Source organism: Gambusia affinis, linkage group LG13 (genome assembly GCF_019740435.1).
Source record: "Gambusia affinis linkage group LG13, SWU_Gaff_1.0, whole genome shotgun sequence".
In the NCBI taxonomy this organism is placed as follows: Eukaryota; Metazoa; Chordata; class Actinopteri; order Cyprinodontiformes; family Poeciliidae; genus Gambusia; species Gambusia affinis.
Window position 1 is genome coordinate 26,044,246 of NC_057880.1, and position 22,203 is coordinate 26,066,448.

General features: G+C 37.7%; 1 protein-coding gene across 15 annotated transcripts in view; it reads right to left on the reverse strand.

The window, feature by feature from the left end:
• Nucleotides 1–16,262, reverse strand: part of lrrfip2 (leucine rich repeat (in FLII) interacting protein 2) — a 28,580-nt gene extending 12,318 nt beyond the window's left edge. For 3 of the 15 annotated variants that reach the window (XM_044137147.1, XM_044137143.1, XM_044137141.1), the window contains exons 1-10: nt 16,040–16,249; nt 12,487–12,645; nt 4,504–4,590; nt 4,239–4,298; nt 3,779–3,838; nt 3,624–3,656; nt 3,447–3,518; nt 1,175–1,222; nt 989–1,051; nt 691–780 (exon numbers count right to left, since the gene is read on the reverse strand). In XM_044137147.1, coding sequence (XP_043993082.1) covers nt 691–780; nt 989–1,051; nt 1,175–1,222; nt 3,447–3,518; nt 3,624–3,656; nt 3,779–3,838; nt 4,239–4,298; nt 4,504–4,590; nt 12,487–12,576 — 603 coding nt within the window. In that variant the 5' untranslated portion in view covers nt 12,577–12,645; nt 16,040–16,249. Of the gene's footprint in view, nt 1–690; nt 781–988; nt 1,052–1,174; nt 1,223–3,446; nt 3,519–3,623; nt 3,657–3,778; nt 3,839–4,238; nt 4,299–4,503; nt 4,591–12,486; nt 12,646–16,039 lie in introns of all 15 variants that reach the window. The other 12 variants (XM_044137146.1, XM_044137142.1, XM_044137145.1 and 9 more) reach the window with 7 other exon arrangements.
• Nucleotides 16,263–22,203: the final 5,941 nt, after the last annotated feature.

The window sequence follows — 22,203 nt, forward strand, 5'->3', positions numbered from 1 at the left end:
CAATAAATCATCATTACTTTTAATGTTTTCTGCAAATATATATTAAAGTACTGGAGTGTCAATTGTTTGGACTAATCTGGATATCAGAGACTAAAGTTTAAAAGAATTAAGTGAACTTTCTGAAACTTTAAGAAAATGTCAGATCCTTAAAACAATATTCATAACTGCAACTACACAGCGAAATCCAGCCTGTTTGTAGACCAGTTTTTGCAGGATTTTTTAGTGGAACATATCTCCAAATTATTTAGGAAAATTTGCCTTTTGCCGTTTTTTGTAGAGTAGATTTAATATATCCAAAAGAAAATGCATTTTGGTTAGTTGAAATACTTCACTGCAATGCTACTTGACATGCAATTGGCTGATGTTTTAAAGGCAGCCAATCCAGGAGCTCCATCTATCTTTCTTGGCGCTGAATGGATATAAGGAAAATGGTAGATGTTAGCATCTGCCGTAGCACTAAGATGTTTTCCACTGTATCCATTAATGCATACTGAGGAGCATTTGGGGTTTAAACTAATAAAATAGTCTTTTGGGTTTTTAAAGGAGGCCTCATGCAAATTTTAGCCATTTGTTGGCGGCTGTGGTCCTACTGTAATGACCAAGTTAGGTAGGTAAGCATCTAATGCCTTAATGAATGTACAGCTTGACCGAGGCCCACTTTAGCTGAATGACACAGAGACAGACACAAACCCGGGGCTGATAGGTGGAGGTGGAGGACAGGGCTGGTGGTTTGGTCTTCGTAAGGCTGCTGTAGTTCCTCTGATCGTGGTACAGTCCAGTCTAAGAGAGCAACAACACAATATGACCTCAAACAAGCTGCAGCGCTGCAGATGCTAACCTCCAGGGTCAGACTACAGCAATCATTAGATACGATTAGTCAGGTCTATAAAAGGCAAATAGCCTGAAATAGAAAATCACTGTAAGCTTCTATGAATCTGGACCAGCATGGCGGCGCCGATGCTCAGAGCCGGAGCCGTGATAAACTAACCAGGAGGCCTTTCTTGGAGGAGGAAGCCTTTTTTTGGCCACGTAGGTCATTGTACACAGAACTCTGTTGAGCCACAGGAAAGGCAGAAAAAGGGAAAAAAAAGCAGGACTGTGAGGAAACAGAGGAACATTTATAAAACCATAAAAATGACAGAAAGAAATGTTGGATGATGTCAAAGGGACATACAGTGGAGCGGGAACTCTTCAGCAGGGAGCTGGAGGAAAGGCTGTCAGACTGAAGAGAGAGAAGGTCTGAGAAGATGGTCGGTCACATTCAACACACACACACACACATACCCACACCCACACACACACCTGCATGCTGCTTTAACACCACACACATGATACTGAAGGGTCAGAGGCCACTGCAAGCTGTTGGTTTCAAAATCACAATTAGTCTTTTTAATGAAGCGTGGGAGTGAACTAGGTTTTCTCTGTCTGTATAGATCATAGAATGATGCAGCTTTCCCCCTCCCCCACCTGTTACTGGAGTCATAATGTGGAAACTAAAGGAGTGGCACCTATAGCTCACAGCTTGTAAAACAGAAGCAGCATCTCTCAAGACGATCGAAATGAAAACAACTGAAATGTTTTACGTAAAATAACTGGAATAATAAATGTGTTTTATTGTAGAGCTGGAACTTTAACACAATAATTTTAATTAATTCATTAAATAGATTTTAAAACATTAAAAATATTAACACAATTAATCCCATTTTATGTTTTTCTACAGTAATGTCTGGAGCTGGTACCTTTGTATTCATGCCTGTAAATCTGACGCACATGCAGTCAGCAACAACAATGGACAACAAGCCGCTTCTCTTGGCCCACTAGAGGTTAATTTTTGCTTCAAAAAATGATTTAATGGGAGGCTAGAAAAGGTCATTGTTATGTTCAAGTTGTGCTAAAAGTGATTAGACAGCGAAAAAACTATCCAAACCTAAAATAACATCTCAAAGCTAAACATGTTGCAGCAGCGCAGACGTCCCCAAAGCAAATGCCAGAGTCCGCATTTTTAAAGAAGTTCCATGAACGATCAGCAGTTCATGAAACTCTGGAAAGCTGAATGGCTAGAATAACTCTGCACCAATCTGATGGTTTAAGAACTTGAATAACAGATTACTAATGATCTCTTAGGGAAGCAAGATTTACAAAACAAATGACAAAATGTTTTAAAGTAATTTAGTGAGAACAGCTTCGGCAACCAAACACCATTCAGCCTTCAAAGAATCAGGTTAGTCGGTTCCCTTTTGAATACGAGCCTGTCTGAACTTGAAGTTTTTGGGAATGTTGTACGACTTAGTCAGAAAACAAACTTTCAATGTCAGATGAATCTACAGGCTCACAGCAGCTGGAGGGAGCCTTTCTGTTGTGTGCCTTTCACTGTCTGTAAGGTGAAGACGCTGCTGCCAAAATGTGAAGTTGCATTTGTAATGGACCTGTAATGCTTCTAGCCATGGTATGAATGGAACCCTTTGTTATGCTGGAAGTGATTTGATTACCCCAGAAATATGCATTACAGACCAGGTTGGAGCATTTTTAAGGAAGATTTATTCCACATGCAGCTTTTCCAAACTCCAGTAGTTGAAACAAACTATATTTGTTTTCAGAGATCTTTCTGCACATGTAAACACGTCTGAAGGGAAAGTATAGCAACAACAATCTGACACAACAACTGCTACATCCAGTTAAGGAGTTATGGTGCGTTTGATTTGCCTTGGAAATTATTCTGATTACACATGCTCTAGTCAGGTCAAACCAGTAGATTAGCCGTTGGACCAACTACTAGTAATAAAAGCCAGTAACATTCATAGCAACATAAACACAAATATTTCCATTTAAAATATGGAGCAGAGTTTTTCTGCTGAGAGCGTCCAGGTAAATGGAGGAGACATTTTTTACCACTTTAACCCCAATCAGAGCGATGCGCTCTCTTAATTAGTAAATGCAATGCTGTTATTGTTTCATATGCTCTTAAGGGTTTTTGGCAGGAATGTGATGCCATAGAATACAATGATTTACAAACTTTCAAAAGTACTAAGAAAGTTTCCGATTTAAACTTTGTTTCTTTACAGTTGGCAATCAAACTGGGTCCCGATCTTGGATTTATGATTAGCAACTCTGAACTTTTTATTAGTTTTGTGCACAAGTTACCAAGACTTTTTATTATATTTGTGAGTCCTCTGTGTTTTCCCCATTTCTGCCTTATGACATAAAACTTCATGAGATTTATTTTTTCTATGTAAAGTTCTGGAAACAGAAGCAAAAAATGGTTCCAACAAACTGAAGGCCAACAAAAAAAGGCACTGAAGAATATTTGTTCTATATGAATATCTATAGAGGAAAATATATCTGGCTCATTTGCGTAACTGAATGCTCCAACACCTTCTAGGACTTTGGACTCTGCTGGTAATTAGGTCACATTCATGCAGCTGTACTAAAGTGTTGCAGTGACACACCAGGGCGTCCTTCCTACGGGAACTGGATCGACTCTTGATAGAGCCCAGGTCGTGTACGGATGAAGAGGACGACTTTGAATATAAAATAAATGTGAGCATACATTAGAAAAGAATAATATGAATGTGTTTTACACAAAAAAACCCAAATTCCACACATCAGTGTTCATTTGTACACACCCTATAGCTGCGGACTGACAAAAGATCGTCATCCTGCCCCGGTTGACGTGGAAACACAGAGTGGACAAACAGAAAGGGAGAGAGAACAGAAGGTGATGAAGGAAGACAGGAAGTAAATGGAGATAAAGAGGAAATGTGTGGAGGAGGATACAGACCCGGTGATGATGGTTGCTGGATCTACTACTACTAGAGGCTCTGGCTTTTTCTGTTTCAGCCTGGAGTCGGGAAACAAGGTCAGCAAAGATAACATTTAGTGGATAGAAAGTGTCGAGTTGATTCAGCTGTTAAAGCTTGGAGCACACAGAGCAAATATTTGATAACATCATGCTGGAACATCAAATCATTCGTTTATAAATAAAAATGCTCAAATTTAAAGAACTAAAGTTAGAAGTTCAAACCAATTTCCTGCAGAATCGACTGTCCTATATAAAACCAGACGCTGAAGCCTGCAGTCCAAACAGACTCAGTCACAGTTCACAATGTCTCCAAAGCAAATACATATTTCCACTGTGAGGTACAGAGTAGTCTGGGAGTCAAGTGCAGCTTAAATGGGACTCTGTCCCACACAACCGTGTTAGTGGCAAAGAAAGCAGCAGCACTTGGTTGCTCTCCTACCATCCACTGGTGGATCTGACCCCATTTTCTGTTGCTGCTGCTGGAGGAGTGGTAAGAAAGCTGAACACAGGGAGGAGAAGCCAGGAAAAACAGTCATACCTCACTGAAAACCGCTGAAAAAGAAAATCTGGCCGACATTTATAGAACTTTTGGTTTCATTTGTGGACATGCAGCACTTTTATTTATTTATTTATTTTAAACTTGTGGGACGTGGGAGCCAAACCTCCAGAAAAGTGAAAAAGCCGTCCCATTTTGTGTCAAATACCTCTTTCTGCTGCCGTTCCAGTTCCCTCATCCGGATGTCTCTGGCCTCTGCGCGGGCCGCCCTCTTCGCCGCCAGCCTCGCCTCGGCCTGGGGACACAGCAAGAACACACCTGTCAGCCCTCAGGGTAAACCTGGAGGTCACCATCCACAGGCGCAAGCAGCAAACAAAGAGAGGGATGAGCGGCACACAGATAAACAGGAGAACAGTAATGGAGGAGTATTTTTAGGTATTCAAAACACTGACTTCCTGTTGGAGAAGAGAGAGGTTGGGAAATGCGGATGAAGTTTCACTGAATCAATCTGAGGAAGAAGACATAAAACTAAAACAGTTTTAGAGAAATGTTACCGTAGTGATCTTATCAGAGTGATTATCACACTGAGGATTTTATATCCTGCATGATGGGAAGATCGCTCCCTTATTTGAACTCGTAGTTCAGAATCCATCCAGAGAATACAGAAAGTTCTTTTGCTTCTCCTGCTCATCATGAATTACTTTCTACATAGTATGTAGCTCATAGTTTAGTAGAAAAAAGGCACTTTTTTGTCATGATTTGTCATAATTTACATGAGGACTAGAGGCAATGTCACACTGTGTCTTTGAGAGAGAGCAGCCAATGATAAACAGCTTTACAGTTTAACAGGATTTTATTCATTTTCTGAAGAAAAACGCTGACATGTTGAGCATTTTATAATTACTGAATAGAAAATTAGAACAAGTTTTATAAGACGATTCTCTCTCCAGGTCTAATTGTTCTTTGCAAAACAGGTCAGGTCTGAGCTGTCTGGGTCTTCCCTTCATCCAGGATTTCTACAAGTTCTGAGTCAGGAAAAGTGCAGCTAAAAATGGTTGCTGACCCCAACCATTTAGGACACAAACTGGTGACTTTTACCCTCACCTAATGTGAAAACCAGCCACCACAGAGGTAGCTTCTCTTCTCATTTTTACATACTTTACGTCTGTACACTGTAAGAACTTGAAACCGAAGTCAAATTCCTTTATTTTCTCCATTTAAGAGCTGCTAAAAGACCAGGGGCCTCGTGCATGAAGCGTGTGTGCGCACAAAAAATGTGTGGTGCCATATTTTACACACAAGTCGGGATGTATAAAAATTGACTTTGCATCAAAATTTGTAAGAAAATAAGTTGGATCAGCAGATTAACTCAAACCTGCTGATAAAAAATAATCAACAGATTTGGTTATTTTTAAGGTGATCAAGGTGTGTATGCATTCACGCGGATATAAGTAGCTGCGTAAAGATGAGCCGTGTAATTGTGGAGCTTTGGCTCTGATGGAGAACATCACCAATGGAAGGATTCAGAGAGAGAGTTTGTTCAGAGATCATATTGATCTGCTGGGAAATGTTGATGATGGTTTATGAGCATTTAGATTGCTCAGACTGATCATCCTGGAGCTCTGAGCAAAACTTAAAGAGCCATGCGGTACCGGTACCGGTCCAGCTGCAGTCATCCTTCAGTCCACCCGCCTGCTTTGTGAATGCGCCTTATGGACATAAAGCATTTTATTATTTAGAATAAACATCCACATTCCCCACTCAAAGACTCTCTGACTCGCAGTCGGTCTTTAAATGCCTGCTGAACGCGCTTCTGTTCAAACAGGCATTTGCAGGATCTCTTTATTTTTTTAAATTTGGATTTTTTTTTTTTCTTTAAAATGTATTTTTATTTTTGTGAGGTGACATTATGTGTCCTCAAAGCACCTTTTAAATAAAACATTAAATTATTATTATTATAAATACTTATACTGCTTCGAACAACAAGGACGTTGCCATGGTTACTGCTTCACGTGGCGGCAGACTTCAGGTTATTTATACTAATTCACATTAAGATGTATTTATGGGGGCGACAGGGCGAACCAGCAGCTGCGCTCTGTTTCCCGTTTATTAGGATTTATAAAGGAAAGATGCGCAGCGTGCGTACGGCTTTATGCATACAATTATTTTTGTGCACCGCACATTTCAAAATTTACGACAACATTTTGTTTTGTTTTATGCCATTTAGTACTCAATAAAGTGTCAATAAACCGATCTGATCAGAATAGAGGCACACGTATTTCTGATGGTAAAAGATAAAAAATAGATTTCAGGCATTTCTAATCAATACATTTAAAAGTCACAAGAATTTTCCTGATGGTGCAATTTGGCACCAAATTTAGACTTTGGGGGAAATGTCGGGATACATCCTGCATTCTCTGCTCTCTGCTGAACTCTTCCAGCTGTGAGGTAGTCGTGTGTGACTCTCATTCATAACAACATATGTGAACCATCAACCTTTGGAGGGGGTACAGGGGGGGACTAATTTAAAGCTCTTCCAGGGAAGAAGCAAACAGTTTATAAACATACCTTGTTTCTAATCTGCCTATAAACCAAATCTAACTTATCCTGCCTTTATGTACACAGCTAAGACCAATAAAGACTCCATGAGGCAGAAGCAGAGAAGTAATACTTATAAAATCTGCCCAACAGGAGGTCATTTTACAGAATACCTCAACAGACGGTTATAATTTAAACAACTCCTGGACAGGCTGGGGGAGGAGCCACTTAGTCATACAGGTTTCTGTGAAGCCAACTCCTTTATTACCTAATACTGCTGAAACAATTTAAACATGCCATCAACAAAGAACGGCACCCAAGTTCATGCAGCCTGGACCTTTATCTTCAACTAAAAGACAGTCCATAAATACTAGAGATAATGTGTACAGTATCTCACAGCAGACAAACACTGTCAGCATTCCAGTGTCTTATCTGCACTGCCAGCACAAGAGGCCTAAAAGTAGAGCTGTTTCTGTTCCACCAACAGCCTGCAATGGACGCAGCAAAAACATCACAATTTTCAGATGATCAAAATAAGCCATGGCTTCAGAGGACCTGAAGGGGACAGGTTGTGGTTAAAAGAAAAAATAAATAAAAAATCTATAGTTTTTCTGGAACGCTGCAGTATTGGTGACCAGAGAGGAGCTTCCAAAGTTCAACTTTAGGACCTGGGAAGGTGGTTTTGTGCCACATCAGATATAAATGTGAGATTTCCAGCATTAAAGGAGGCAAAATAAACTATTTATCTGTTTGCGTAGCTATGATTTATTCACACCTGCTATTATTAAATTTTAACCACAAGCTTGTTTCTCACATTAGTCCAGACTGTCTGTGGAAACATGCCACAGACAGTCTGTGTGGACCAAACAACCAGACTGAGCTAACATTTTTAAGGTGGTCTCAATTCGCTTTCAATTTGGTATGAATACAGACCAGCCTTGATCCAACAAACTACATAAAATACACGTCCTTTTGGACTTCACGAGCCACCAAAGTTGTGTGTTTATGGTAAAAATGAATCATTCAGTGTTGGTAACAGTACGACTTAACAAGAACTTTGTCAAAGTAAGTTTGTTGTCACATCTATGTTTTGTCCCATTCCATTATTTCTTAGGGGAGGAATGATTCACATCTAAATGGCTTCGTATACAACATGAAAGCAAACTGCACCAAACTAAAAAAAAACACAAATAATTAAAGACTGATTTTGGTCTGAACACAACAAACAGACCAAATGACTTTTCTGGTGAGAATATACCTTTAAAAATGTCAAAATTTTAATTAAAACTCTGTGATTTAAGATCAACCTACCTAATAAGCATTCAGAAGCCAGTTTCCAGTATCAAACTACACCAAGATGAAACATTTATGTTAAATATTTACACCATTTGTAGCTCCAAGTCACTTGAAATGCCTGTCCCTAATAAGAATTAGTTTTCTTATTTCAAACTAAATATCTAAAAGGTTTCAAATGATGGAAAGAATTAAGGAAAGGTCGCCATGATTGTTTAACTACATTCATAAATGCTTTGGTTTTAAATCTAAATTGACGTCAGTCAGAATGCACCAATATTATCAATATCAGCAATCAATACTGCTATTATGTCTGCCAACTAATATTTACTCATATTTGTTTTTCTAGACATATGACAGCGAATAACATTGACCACACAGCTACAACTGCTTCTCTGCTTCAGTTAAACTACCCATAATGCTCTGCACCCCCAGAACCAGAACCAAAAGAGGAGAAGCAGCATTTAGCATCTATGCGCCAAAAATCTGGAACAAACTTACAGAAAACTGTAAAACAGCTGAAACACTGACTTCCTTTAAATCTCAACTAAAAACCCACTTGTTGAGTTTTATTTGAAACGTAATCAATTGCAAATTTATTGACGGAACCTGACTTGATGTTGTGTTTTTGTTGTTGATTCTATGTTGCATTGTGTTTCTGTGTTTGATTTGATGTAAAGCACTTTGAAATGCCTTGCTGCTGAAATGTGCTATACAAATAAAATTTGATTGATTGATTGATAATGCTTTGCTGCATCACCATCACATCACATGACCAAACAAATACACATGAGTCTGAAAACCAACAATTTAGCAAATGCTTATTTTAGATTGTGGCTCATTGTTGTATCAAAATAATCAATGTTACTTTTTAACTAAAATAGATAATTCTTATATTATTTTTGCAGTAGAATGAATATTTGTTTTCTTTGTTTTAAATCTAATCTCTTGCATCATGTGAAACATTTATTTTGCTTAATTTCTGAGAATCTCATAACTACTCATGTTTTTGCATTATAAAATCTGAGGTAATGCAAAGATTAAAAAGTGCAAGTGAAGAACTGAGTGCAGGAGAAGGCCGCCTGGAGTCAGACAGCTGGCTGTGTGCTCTGCACCTGTTCTGCACCTGCTCTCTGTGTCTGTCCTATCTATAGCCCGACCCGCAAGGCCGCCCCTCGGCCACGTCGCGGCCCTGAGAGGGTAACCTGAGCAGGACGGCTGCAGCAGCATAGCACACCTCCAACACACAGCTAATAACCGCTTAGCAGCCTGTCCGGCGTGCTGCTATCAGCTTCTCAATTAATAACAAGCTCCCGATGACGAGCAATAATCCACATTTTATTTTTCATGTAATCTAAGCAAAGCAATAATTATTCTGTGTTTTCAGTTTAGAAAGAGATCAGAAAAGTATAAACAACTAATGACTGTCTGCAGGAAAATGCAGATCCATGCTAAAACATCCTGATTTCACCTGTAAATACTAAATTTTATTCATTTGCTTCTCAAACTAAATCACAACTTTGTCTTACTTTTAATAATTAATGGTTGCAGATTTGCTAGAAATCTGTTTTATTTTCAGGTTTGTAGTGGTCATGTTATTGCTCTCCTGAAATGAGAAATGACTCCAAATCAAGTCTCTGAGTATTTCTTCTGCTCAATTTGTAATCTCACTTTTAACAAATACTGCTTCAAAAAATAATTTATAAAATAAGAACTTAACTGAAAAAGCATTTAACACATAGTATATACAAATTTCATTATTAGTTTTCATTTTCATCTATTTTTATGGGGTTGGGACTTTAACCCTGTTAATTAGGATTCATTAATTATAGAGATTTTAATGGATAAAATTTTTTAAGGCTATTAATCACATATTTTTAAAATAAATTTTCCAGCTATGAATCTATTGATTGAACAACATCAATAATAAATTAAAAGCAATAAATATCTTGATTTTGAGCTCATATGTCTCACTGTCCAAATTAAAAAGGTTGCTTATTTTGTTGATATATAGTTTGATTAAAATGTGATTTATTAACAACACATCCTGGAATTAACTTGATAAATTGTAATTGAGCCTGACTATTTTAAATTATTTAAATAATATTTATTTTTCTATTCTGGAGTAACCTCAAAACATTGTCCTGAGCCGTATGCAACGAAATTTCGTTATGTATACACCCTGTGCATACAAAATGACAATAAAGTCTGTCTAAGTCTAAGTCTAATATGCTTTGCTTTTCCAATTTTATTGAAATCATTAATGTAAAAATGTGGCGCTTCTTTCCTTTAAAAGAAAGGCTGATTTTCTTGGGGATTAAATAAACTTGAGTTTATAATCTTCAATCTGAAGACTAAACTCGCTCTGGAGAGAAAGTGTTTCACTTTCCTTTGTGACAAAAGCCTTTTGATCTGCCTAGAAAATCCACTGCATTCACATAAAGACACTCCCTCCAAGCAACAAGGGAAGCCAATACCTGCTATCACTGCCAACCAGCGCGCCCCTTAGATCCTAATCTCAGACAACAGGTAATCATTGTGAAGCTTCAGCCAAGGCTGGGTTTGTTAGCAAGCTGCTGGCATTCAAACCCTGACAGCCAAGAAGTAACCCAAGGTGCCTCAGAATGCGGCTGGTGACCCTGCAGGCTCAAATTCACCGTCATCCTCAGCAGCAGCAGCAGCAGCAGCAGCGGCGCATGCCAGGCCCAGACATGCAGCCTGTGTGGCCAGCTAGCGACCAGGCACAAACTGCACTCTATGGGGTTTGTTTCTGTTTAGTTTTCTAGGTGATAAGCGTTTCTCTGACCCTCTGAACTTGCTGCACGGTTGATCTAATCTTTGCTTTGCTGCACAAAGAGATTCAGATTTAGGAGCGGGCTGGGAGGGCCGGGTGACTCATGTTTCTATGATCGGCCTGCACAACTATAAAGAGAGCAAACGGAGCCGAGCGCTGCCTGTAGCTTTTAAACATCCCAGACTGACTTCCAACAAAACGAGGCAAACACCTGAGATTTATTCTGAATTTAAATGTTTTTTATAAAGCCAGGAAGTCCGTGGGTTTACTCTGGTCTTTACAGAAGGCCTGGCCCGGGTTCTTTTCTTTAATGAGACAAAACTGCAGAACCTGACAATGGAAAAAGCCAAAGGCATGAAGGAGCTGCAGTGGAAATCATCCCGACATGTCTTTACAGGCCAGGCAGCCCCTTCTCCTTCAGTTGGCTTTTTTCTACTAAACAAAAATACTTCCCAGTCAGCTTCAGACCAGCTGTTCAGAACCCGGCCCGCTCTGACCACAGCAAATATTAACCAGCAGAACCAGAACGGCCACATGTGGACACAAAGCTTCAAATTGGTGAAACTGGCTCTTAAACCAGAGTGTTGGGTGGAAAGTTTTACAAAGCTCAACGCTGAAACGCCACATGTAAACAATGCTGACTCAGCACAGAGGGGACGGTGGTAAAGTCGCCTTTTCCAGCTCAAAATGGACGGACTGGTTCCGAAGCTTTCAAACCCATGATGAAGTAATTTTATGTTTCATAAACTTTGAAAGCTATTTAAAGTAGTTTTCAATATTCTGCTAAGTTTACTGTAACTAAATAAGGTTTACAATATCAACAATCAAAGTCAGGGGTCAGAACTGGTCCAAACATAAACCACAATCAAAATAAATGGAAATGAGTCGAAATGCAAACAACAAAAATAATGCGCAGTTAAATGATTCATAGAATTTTAGAACTTTACATTCATAATTTATGAAAACACATTTTTATCCTTTTAGGCATAATTTATTTATTTTTTTTTGTTTATGGGCATGAAATGTTACCTGAAGGTGTGAAAGTTAAGATCCACAGTGGAAATAATCTGGAGAAATCACAACTTGATTTTTTTCTACAAGTTTCTACTCAAATATTTTCTGTTTTTTTTACAATATTCTTAAAAGTTTATCCTAAAGGAATCATGAAAACTGTTACATTTTGTTGAATCACAAATTTTCATGTAAAATATTTTGACAAAACATTTTACATGATGATATTTAATGATTAATAACTAAAGCTCCACGTCTGATACCTGCTTAAATTATAAATCAAAGCAGAATTGTGTGTTCTGTTACTTTTACTTTTATCACTCTTTAGACTCTGATTTAACTCAACACCATCAGTTTGAAAGGTTTCCCTTTAATGAGTCATAATAAAAGTTGCTGCTGTTCAAATCGATGCTTTCCCATTTTGAATGAGGCAGCATAAAAGCTCGAGTTAAAACAGGAACATTTTAGTTGGATTAAATCACATTTGCATCGACTGATGGGTGAAATAATTGACGTCAGGTACATTAAAGAACTCTTCCTCTCAGGCGATCTTACCTCCCGAGCGATGCTGCTCAGAGCCTCGTCCTCTGCTGAAAACCGATCTTTTAAAGGAGCTCGTTTTCTACCGGTGCCTTGTGTCCCCATGTTAGCGCAGAAGATGAGATTTCACCAAAGTGTAAAGCTGGAAAGAAAAGGCAACGACGCTGAAAATACCTGAAAGAAAAACAGAGAAAACAATGTAAACAATGGGAACAGGGAGACTGTTGGAGGAAAAGTTTAAGCATCACAGCTATAATTATAAAAACACACTGTAATTAACCATAATATTATGACCACTAAATTATGATTAGATTTCTCTGAGGAGTTTTGTCCTGTTGTGATAATCTCTGATGTTGCAGCTTAAAAAAATTCTTAGATTTCAGAAGTGGCTCACGAGACCCAAATGTGTTGATTTATGACCTCCAGGAAGCCCCCGTGCCACGCTTTGGGAACCCCTGTCGCAAAGCCATTTCTGGCCTGATCAGATTTTTAGAAATCTATAATTTTGGCAAATTCTAATTTCTTCCATATAAATACACAAGAATAGCATTAAAAACTAATTCACCAGCCCTTGCTGGCATAAGCAGTGATTTCTACAGGTAGCTGAGGAAACATTAAGCTGTGTATATGAGACAGAAGCAGCTTTTTAACATCTTTTACTGTTTCAAAAACAAAGAACAATGACAGATTTGATATCTTAAACATTTATTCTGGCTACGATTATTAACAACGGCTTCTCCGAATGGAAACTTTCATTTGCAAACTCCAAAAAATAAGGTACTGTTGGGATTGTTTCTCCAGCTGTTTAAACTACTTTTTTATTATATTGTTTAATGTAACTGGCAAACTGATGAAGCCAATCAGATAACATGAGTTTTCTTTTTGGATGTCCACTGTATTCAGGACTGTTAACATGATTGTAACATGTGAGTATGTTATATCAATTTGCTTCGATGTTGATACAATGTTTGTCAAAATTACAAAGTATGTCACAATATGATTGTAATTTAACTACATTCTCAAATCTGTGATTTCAAATATAATTTAAAGACTTAAACTTAACATAGATCAAAATTTATATTTTAATCATTGGATTGTAAATCGTTTAATCAACATACTAGTAAATACTGTGATTTATACTGACATTAAAAAGAAAAAAGTGCTGAAAGCTCTATTATAGAGAAGTTTCCTTTGATTGTTATTAAACTGAAAAAAGTGCATCAAAGTGGTTGCTGATGCATTTACAGACCAAAAATGGAGGGAGGTCCTGCTTTTATCATTTAATGAATAGAAATAGAAAACTAGTCAAACTTTTCAGCATTTGACCAAGTGATTAAATTAAAGCCAATCAAGAGAAAATTAGCTGATAAACTGTGCATCTTTAACAAGTGTCATCATCTTGTTCTGTTCAGGATTCATTTTTGTTGTATATTTGGTGACGTTTTAAATGATGGCCTTTGCGTAACGGTTTCTGCATGATCACAAAAACATGGAAGGACTATTACACAGGAGCAGATGACATAAATTCATCCAAAGGATTTATATTCAGGTCTAAATCTGTCTTTTGTTGCAGGAGTCACCAGTTTCCTGGATGTTTAAGTAGGTGGCTAGGAGTCATGTAACAAACACATGAATGCCAGAATGTCGGTTTTCAGACCTGAACACCACAATAGAACAGGATGAGCTGCAATGCTTCCCCTTAATGTGGGTGGTCATGATGTTATGGCTGTCTGGTGGATTTTATAGCTACATTTAACTGTATATGCAACAAACCATTTAACTCTCACTAACGTATGGGTCCCATTAGGGTTTCTGATCGACGACTGTGGCTTACGTAAACCTCTTTTAATGAGACTTCAGCAGCTTCATGGAAACATTACATTCAAACAACTGGTAAATTATTCATTTGAGATGGCTAGTGCAGCAGATTGTTTACCGACAAACCTGCATTAAACAGACCTTTCCAGGCCCAGACCTGGGAGTTCTGCCCACACTGGTCAATACAGAATCCAAATTTAAACATGAAGTGAGGCCACATCCCAATACTCTGCTCATATTCTTCATAATATCATAGCAAGTGTTGAAAATATTGCAAGATTGTTTGGAATGATGTGTTTAGTTGATTGTCCTGAATTCTCTTTGCATAGCAATAAGATATCCAACCTGTTGCTATGACTGTAATTACCAGCGGCCCAGAAATCATTTTTAGAGGTTATTACTGAATATTTTGGGAATGATTGGATTTAGAGTGTAATTTATTTAATCAAAAGTGATTTTTTTTACCATAATATCTCAAAAGTCTCTAGTGACTCTGGGACCTCAATTTACAAATGAAATGCAAAATGTATTTTCATCTCTGCAACAGACCAGTCCAGTTCTCCCTAACTTAGGAATGATGCTTCTGACACTATCTGTATTTCTACTGATAAAACGGAAATAACGAAAATAATTTACTTAGAATACAAAAACTCTTGAACTCACAAATCTTTTTAAGCTGCAGTTTAAGCTTTTTCTATCACTTGTTTTCCTTCCTCTCAACCTTCCTTTAATATGCTTGGACAGAGCTCTCTTTATTGGCAGCTTCTGTAGCAAAGCTAGAGAACAAATTAGTCGACTTCGGTATGATTCTGAAGGACATATAGTAATATTTCTGCATTATTATCCTCAAAAATAAACAAAAACAAACTGCATGTAATAAATCTACACAAACTTCGATTTTTGCATTGAAAAATGAAATGTTTTCGTTTGTATTCTAATTTATTGACACCCGCCTGTAGTTACTCATGTTGCCCTTAAGAAATGAATTACTGGAGGATTATCTAATGCATTGATCTGTACTCTGTACATCAACAATGACTGAGGCTGCCTGCTGCAGACAAAATAACTCCTGAGTCAATGGACCCAGAGAGAGCTATGCGCTCTCCGTTAAAATATTTCATGATCTAATTCATTTGGATCGAAAACTCAAAGCTACAAGTCGAAAACTTAGCGGACAACCAGAAGAAGAATGAATTAAAACCACTCCAATATATCATTTGTAACAGTTTCAAATGGCTGTTAATGATAGGAAAAGTGCTGAAATATACCTTACTGAACGATAATCAGCAGGGTTCAGTTGAACCGTTAAGAAACACACTGGCTAACACAACATTACTCTTTCTAAACATACCTATCCTTCTAAATAATACTCAGTAATAACCTTTGCTTGATTTACTCCTTCGTAAAAGAGATAACAATTAACGCCTGTCGGTATTAACGTGCTTGGCCACAGCACGTTAAGAGCTAACTGGAACGGCTAACTAGCATTCCTTAACCCTGGAATTAACCATAAACTTTCAAATTTAAACTCTTCCTTTGTGTATAAGAAAACCAACACTTTACTGACCGAGAATCCCTCCGGTAACAACGACAATCCACCATTAGAAACACTTCAGCTAAAGCCCAGCTACAGAAATAAATAGCTGGGTGGTTCACAAAGTTAGCAGCGAAGCTAACCTAGACTCTCCTGAGAGACACACAGGGAAAACTGGGACTCATTTTTTTCCAAACCGAAAATGTATAAGTTTACCTTCGCGACACCGTTAAGCAAGGCAGTTATTCTCCCACGGTTTCTGTCCTCTATCTGCCGGTGTGTTTGGGCAGAGCCATTCGGGTTAACTTCACAGAATGGGAGTGTTTTTGTCCACTCTGACAGCTGTCATCAGTCGCCTTTCTTTCCTCTGCTCTCCTTCAGTTTTCACTGGCGAACTGAACAAGGTCCCGGATGTTGGGGAAAAATTAGGGTGTGATGCTGCCTTCAGGAGCAGCCGGGAAATCCTAGTTCTTAAACCGGTTTTGGTGACATTCTTTTTCCTTTTAATCATCATTATTATTATTATTATTATTTTTTTCTGCGAAGAGTTTTTTGCGGCGCTAGTGGCTCGTATTTTTTGCGATAGTAGGCAGACAGGAAGGAGGGCGAGGAGAGGGGGGAGACATGCGGCAAGGGTCGCACGCCCCATTATTATTATTATTATTATTATTATTATTATTATTATTATTATTATTATTATTATTATTATTATTATTATTATTATTATTATTATTATTATTATTATTATTATTATTATTATTATTATTATTATTATTATATTACAATAATACATAGCTTTACTATTTTTTGAAATGCTAAGTAATTATGCAAATGCTTTTTATCGCAATCGAAATGCATATTTTACTTTCCAATAACATTACAGGAAACAGAAACCTACAAGAAATTAAAAAGATAAAAAATGTCAAATCTCCTTTTTTTTTTTTTTTTTTTTTTTTTACAAACAGCATTATTAACATCAAAGCTGCAACATCTTTCTTGTATATTTTGCGAAAAAAAAATCTCTAAGGAATTCTAACTGAATATAAAGACAAGCTCAATATAGAAAATAATTGAAATAAAACATTTGAAAATAATAATGTTTGCAAATAATATTATAGAAAGCAGAAAGCCCAAAACATTTTTCTTATTGTGAAGTGGAAGGAAAACTATGCAGAAGTGGTAATAGATAAAAACTTGAACTCAAGTAGAAATAACTTATTTTAACTTACTGAAGTACAGAGTAAATGTCAGCATACAATCTGATTTAATTTGGGAAAAGTATGTAATCCGAAATTATAAATCCAGGTGTAATTTTGCTATTTTAAAAAATAAAATTACAAAGTAAGTAAAATTTATAGCAAAATAAGAAATTTAGGGAAAAGAAACACACAAGAAAATAACAGAACAGTGAAGTTGTTTACAAACAAGAGGTCTCACTTTGACATAAATTTTGTAGGTTTGTTTTTGTGTCTGGTGCACTTCTGGTTAAATCATTCTTGTATATTTAAAAAAGTTACTCAAGTAAATTTTATCGAGTAGATGTAACTAGTTACTGTCTCCCTAATTTCGCAATATGATGCTATGCATATCCTGTCCACAAGAAGGCAGTGTTGGATAAAGATGCTCATTCTCTGCACAGATAGAGGCACCTCAAAAAATGTTAACACAGTAAAAAAGTTCAAGATTTTTTTTGTCACTTCCTTCAGAAAAATGAAGCTAAAATATTATATTGAATAACTATACGTGGAGGGAAATATTCTACTCCTGCATTTCTTGTAATTGTGTTGATATTGTCTAACGGAGAATAAACCCGCAAATTTAGCGTCAACAAATATTGAAGTTATGCTGGCTTTTTGAGCTGTACCTGTTTATACAAACACTTTTTAAAGAGTAAACCACGTTTTACAAAGGATGAAATGACAAACTTGTAACTGAAAAATGATCAGGTGGTTAAGAAAATAACATTCATGTCATTTCACATTCTGTTTATTAGAGATTATGCTGAATATGTATAATCTCAGCTATACTGCTGAACTATGAGCACAGAAAACATGATCAAAGGTAAAGAGGTTTTTGTTGTGAGACCTCCAGTACCTGTATGGTAATTTTGTGATTAACCCCATTACACTGCTCATGTGCAAACACTCGGCTTCACAACCTCTTTTTCCTCATCGCAGAAAGCTAATGTTAATGACTGTTTTGTCTCTGATCGCCCTTCTCTGCTTCTGCTTGGCATTATGCAGACAGGATTTACAGGAGCCTTAACCTTAAGACACCGTCAGCCCCTCTGTCTCCATGCCATCACCTCCCATTACTTTTTTATGCAGTCATCACTCCAAACATGCCAATTAAGCATAATTTACAGCCAAAAATGATGCAGAGATCATATCTAAACAAAAGGGAAAACCAAGAAAAAATCCAATTCATCATCCTGATGATCAGAATTAAACTGCATCTAAGATAAACACAGTTACAGAATGAGCTACTGTGTGACTTTGGGCTGGGGTTTTAGTAAACACTGATTGTGTGTGTAGTTAGACAAGCTTCAGGTGGAGGCAGTGGAGAAAAACAAAGGGCCTGCAGACGGCCAGACAGTGCTCAAGTGTGCTTGTCTAGTTTTATGGCCCTTTTAACTCCCAAACACTGGGCTTGTTTTCATTGGGACAGACATTCGTGTACTCAGCTGCAGCAGATCCGAACGTCACCCCCCCTGTCTCTAGTCATTTCTGTCCTCAGTGTCCTCACCAGTGTGCATGCAAGAGGAGGGATTTATGTAATTTTACATGGCAGGCTGTACTAGTTTGGAGAGCAGTGCTTAGTAGTGCGTCCCGCTGTGCCAACAGGACTGGATGAATTGTTAACTGGTCTGTCTTTAAGCTTGACCGTCGACTGAAAGGGGTAGAAAGCCACAGAGCCTCAAGTGGTAATTACCCCATAGAGGGCAATGCTTCTCCCTCCCTCCATCTCCTCTGGAGCCTTTTGAAGATGCTCCATAGGGAGCTGGTGGTAATCAGGACACATGACTCATTGATTACATCTCTGCCGTCTTCCAGGAACACAGCTCAAAGAGGGGACGCAGCAGGGGGAGGGGGTCTCCTGTGCAGACAGGCCAGAGTTACAGATGCAGGATGGACACAAAGACCCCGGCCTCAAAAACATTTTGGATCCCATAAACAGTCACATGTGCATTGTTCCTCTCCGTAAGTGGCTATTCATTGGTGTGAAGAGTCAAGAGGAACATGCATATGTTAGGGGGCAATGGGGGCATGGGTCTGCAGGTCACTCCCTCGTCAGAGCAGCCATTAGGAGTCAGAGTGCACCTGGTGCAGAGCTCGATGAATACAGAAGGATATATTTCTGTCCCTCACAAAATCTACTGCAACTTCAATATCCGGGTCAATGTAAGATGATTTTTATGGTATGTTTGTATGTTTCTACATGCCACTTAGAAAAACATAAAAAATATTTACAACAAATACACAACAGTAAAAATTTAAGCTTCAGAATGAAATAAGGAAACAAATGCTAATATGCGAATTTAAATCTAATAAAAACAGAAATAGACCAAAAACATAATCTTTGACTTTTTCTGAAAAACTGCAGCAACAACAACAATTTCTTCAAATCTTGGGTTGCCAGGACATTGTTTCCAGAGAGGAAGAGCACAGAAACAAAACGCTGTCAATTAATTGTTAGAGTGATTAATTGAGTCAATTTTGATTAATTGATTATTGAAATAATCTTTAATTTAGTAATTGCTTAACCATTAACTGGAGTAAATGAATTCTGAAATAGGCAGTTTACTGAAAGAACAATATAGTCAGAGCAGATATTAACCCAAACTGTACAAAACTAAATACATTTAGCATTTAACAGTTTATACTGAGATGTTAGAACAAGATGTTAAAAGTATTTTTAGAGCTCCAGATGTTTCCCTCACTACAAATGATTATACACTAAAGGAATTCTGTGTTATTGCATTAATAGGCGATAAAATGTTAATTGTACTATTTAAGAAATTAAATTTCTGCTGCGTGAACCATTTTAAAAACTCTGGATAAAATGATCACAGGCAGTGCCTTCATTTTAGATTCTGGTCAATAAACCTATATCATATATTTGCTATTTCTGCTACAAGCTTCAAGGCAAACTGCTTTCTCAACTGTCTTCAATTTGGTTTATGAAAAACAAAATGTTTATGAAACATCCAAAGAAATTATTGATTTAGAATTTATCTGATGAAAAAAAAAAACAATATTGGGAAAGTTAAGGGTATTCTACACGTTAGCTAAAGTGCTAATCTGCTAAACTAAAATATAGTTCTGGTATTAGCAGATTAGTGAAAGTGTGCCAACTACTGTCTAATAAACCTTTGACAGAATAAGTTACATTACATTTAGATTTATTTTATCTATTAATAAAATGACTTGTAAAAGTAATTGGTTGCTTTGGATTTTATTTAGGGGTAAAAAGTAAAAGAAAGTGAAAACATTCCACACCTTTTATATATTTATGTTTGTTCATATAAAATGTAAAAACCATGCAGTGCTTTTCTTTCACTTCACAGTTATTCATTAGTTTGTGTTGATCTGTCACATAAAATCTCAATAAAATACTTTAAGGTTTGAATTTATGATGTGATGAAATATAAAAAAGCAGAAATTTGGGATGAGAACATTTGCTGAACAGATTCCATTCAGAACGGAGATCATGATGTGGTTGAACTTTTCTCTGTTTAGTAGAGAGGTAAGGTCTCAGAGGACACTTCATTTGGCCTTTACAGAGACATCTTTGAGTAATGGAGTGGACAAAGTAAGTAGACCATAAACCACCGTAGAGATGTCTTTTGATTTGCACTCTGGACACCTGTGGAGTTGAAGTGGACGAACAGAGATCATTGGTTCATCACGTCTACATGGTGAATTAAAGCCTGAGATAACGTTCACTGGAGCCTCACTCTGACTGACAGATTTGTTAAAAAGGAAAAGTTTCATGTTATTTTTAAAAATTTCTCACAGGGTGACCTGCAACTCCACACGCAAACACAAAATATTAATCACGCAGCTGTCAGGGGTGATATATGCTCCTCGCCTGCTGTTTGTACTGAATTGTCCTTTGGCAGTCATGCATCATGGTTGTCTTGGTCTTTCTCGGGTCTGTGACTCATTCACTTTCCTGTCCCTTTACACGGAGCATTAGCAAATGTTGGGTGTGTTGTTCAGGCCTGTTCAGACGGCAAAAAATAAGAGGCAGGGAAGCGTGGAGCTGCAGACAAGCTACACACACTCACACACACGCACATCTTTGTTGATAGGCACGCCGGAACAACGATAACAGGAAAAGAGCCTGGAGCAGAGAAAGTTAAAATGCCGGTGAAGCAATTCTGTCCACTTACTTAGGATTTGAAGAAAGGGCTCACAGTGTCTTTATCCTATCAGGGGTTGTGACCTTTTGTGCTGCAGAACATATGTCAGCATGATTCCCCTGGTTGTTAGTCTCCACTCCAGTTGTTTTCTGTTGACTGGTAACATTTGAAGCACTTGAAGTCAGCATTTCTGTGCAAAAAGCAAATCATAAATAAGGCAGCTGACACGCTGAAAGTTGTGGACACCTTGTGGATTTTCTTTCCTGCAGGATTTCAAACTGCATGAAGTGCCAAACATTCAAGAGGGTCCATATAATTCTTTATTTGCTTGTGTTTAGCATCTTCTTGCCTCCTGGCCTGCATAAAGAGAACGAGTGGACTAATCAGGGTCTTTTGAAGGGTGGGCTGGGCTTGTTTGTCAAGTGGCATTTGGTGAAAGGGTGTTAGAGGAAAAGTTTCTCACACCATGAGTTAGAGCCTTAACACCAGGACTCATTCAGAAGTGTTGTGTTTGTGTGGAAAGAGGAACTCGTTTTGCCACTCTCTGCTTTGTGCTGGGATGAAAAAGTTGATCCGTACCCAGACGCTATTATTCAGCTTTTCAGTTCTGTTTCTGAATCAGTTGTAAACATTTTTGTTTTGACAACTTAATGGACGTAATTATATGATGAGAACCTGCTCTTTAGGATATAATGAGAATAGTTAAGCTGTTCACCCTATAATCAGAAGAAAAACAATATCACAGCAACTAGATGTCTTTTATAGTGAAAATCAATATTTATGGAGGTGGAAACAACAAGCTAATAGCTTTGCAGAAACCTTAAACCTTTTCACATTTTGTCAGGTTGCAGTCATAGCGTTTTGTGTCCAGTGGACCCCCAGCAGTTATCTCCATTACAGGGGTAGAGATAAAAAGAGTGGATCTCTTTCAGGTGATGCACCAACATCCCATATAATAGTTCCTACCTGGAAACGTCCACAATAAATGTCCTCATGACACAAAAACATACAGAAT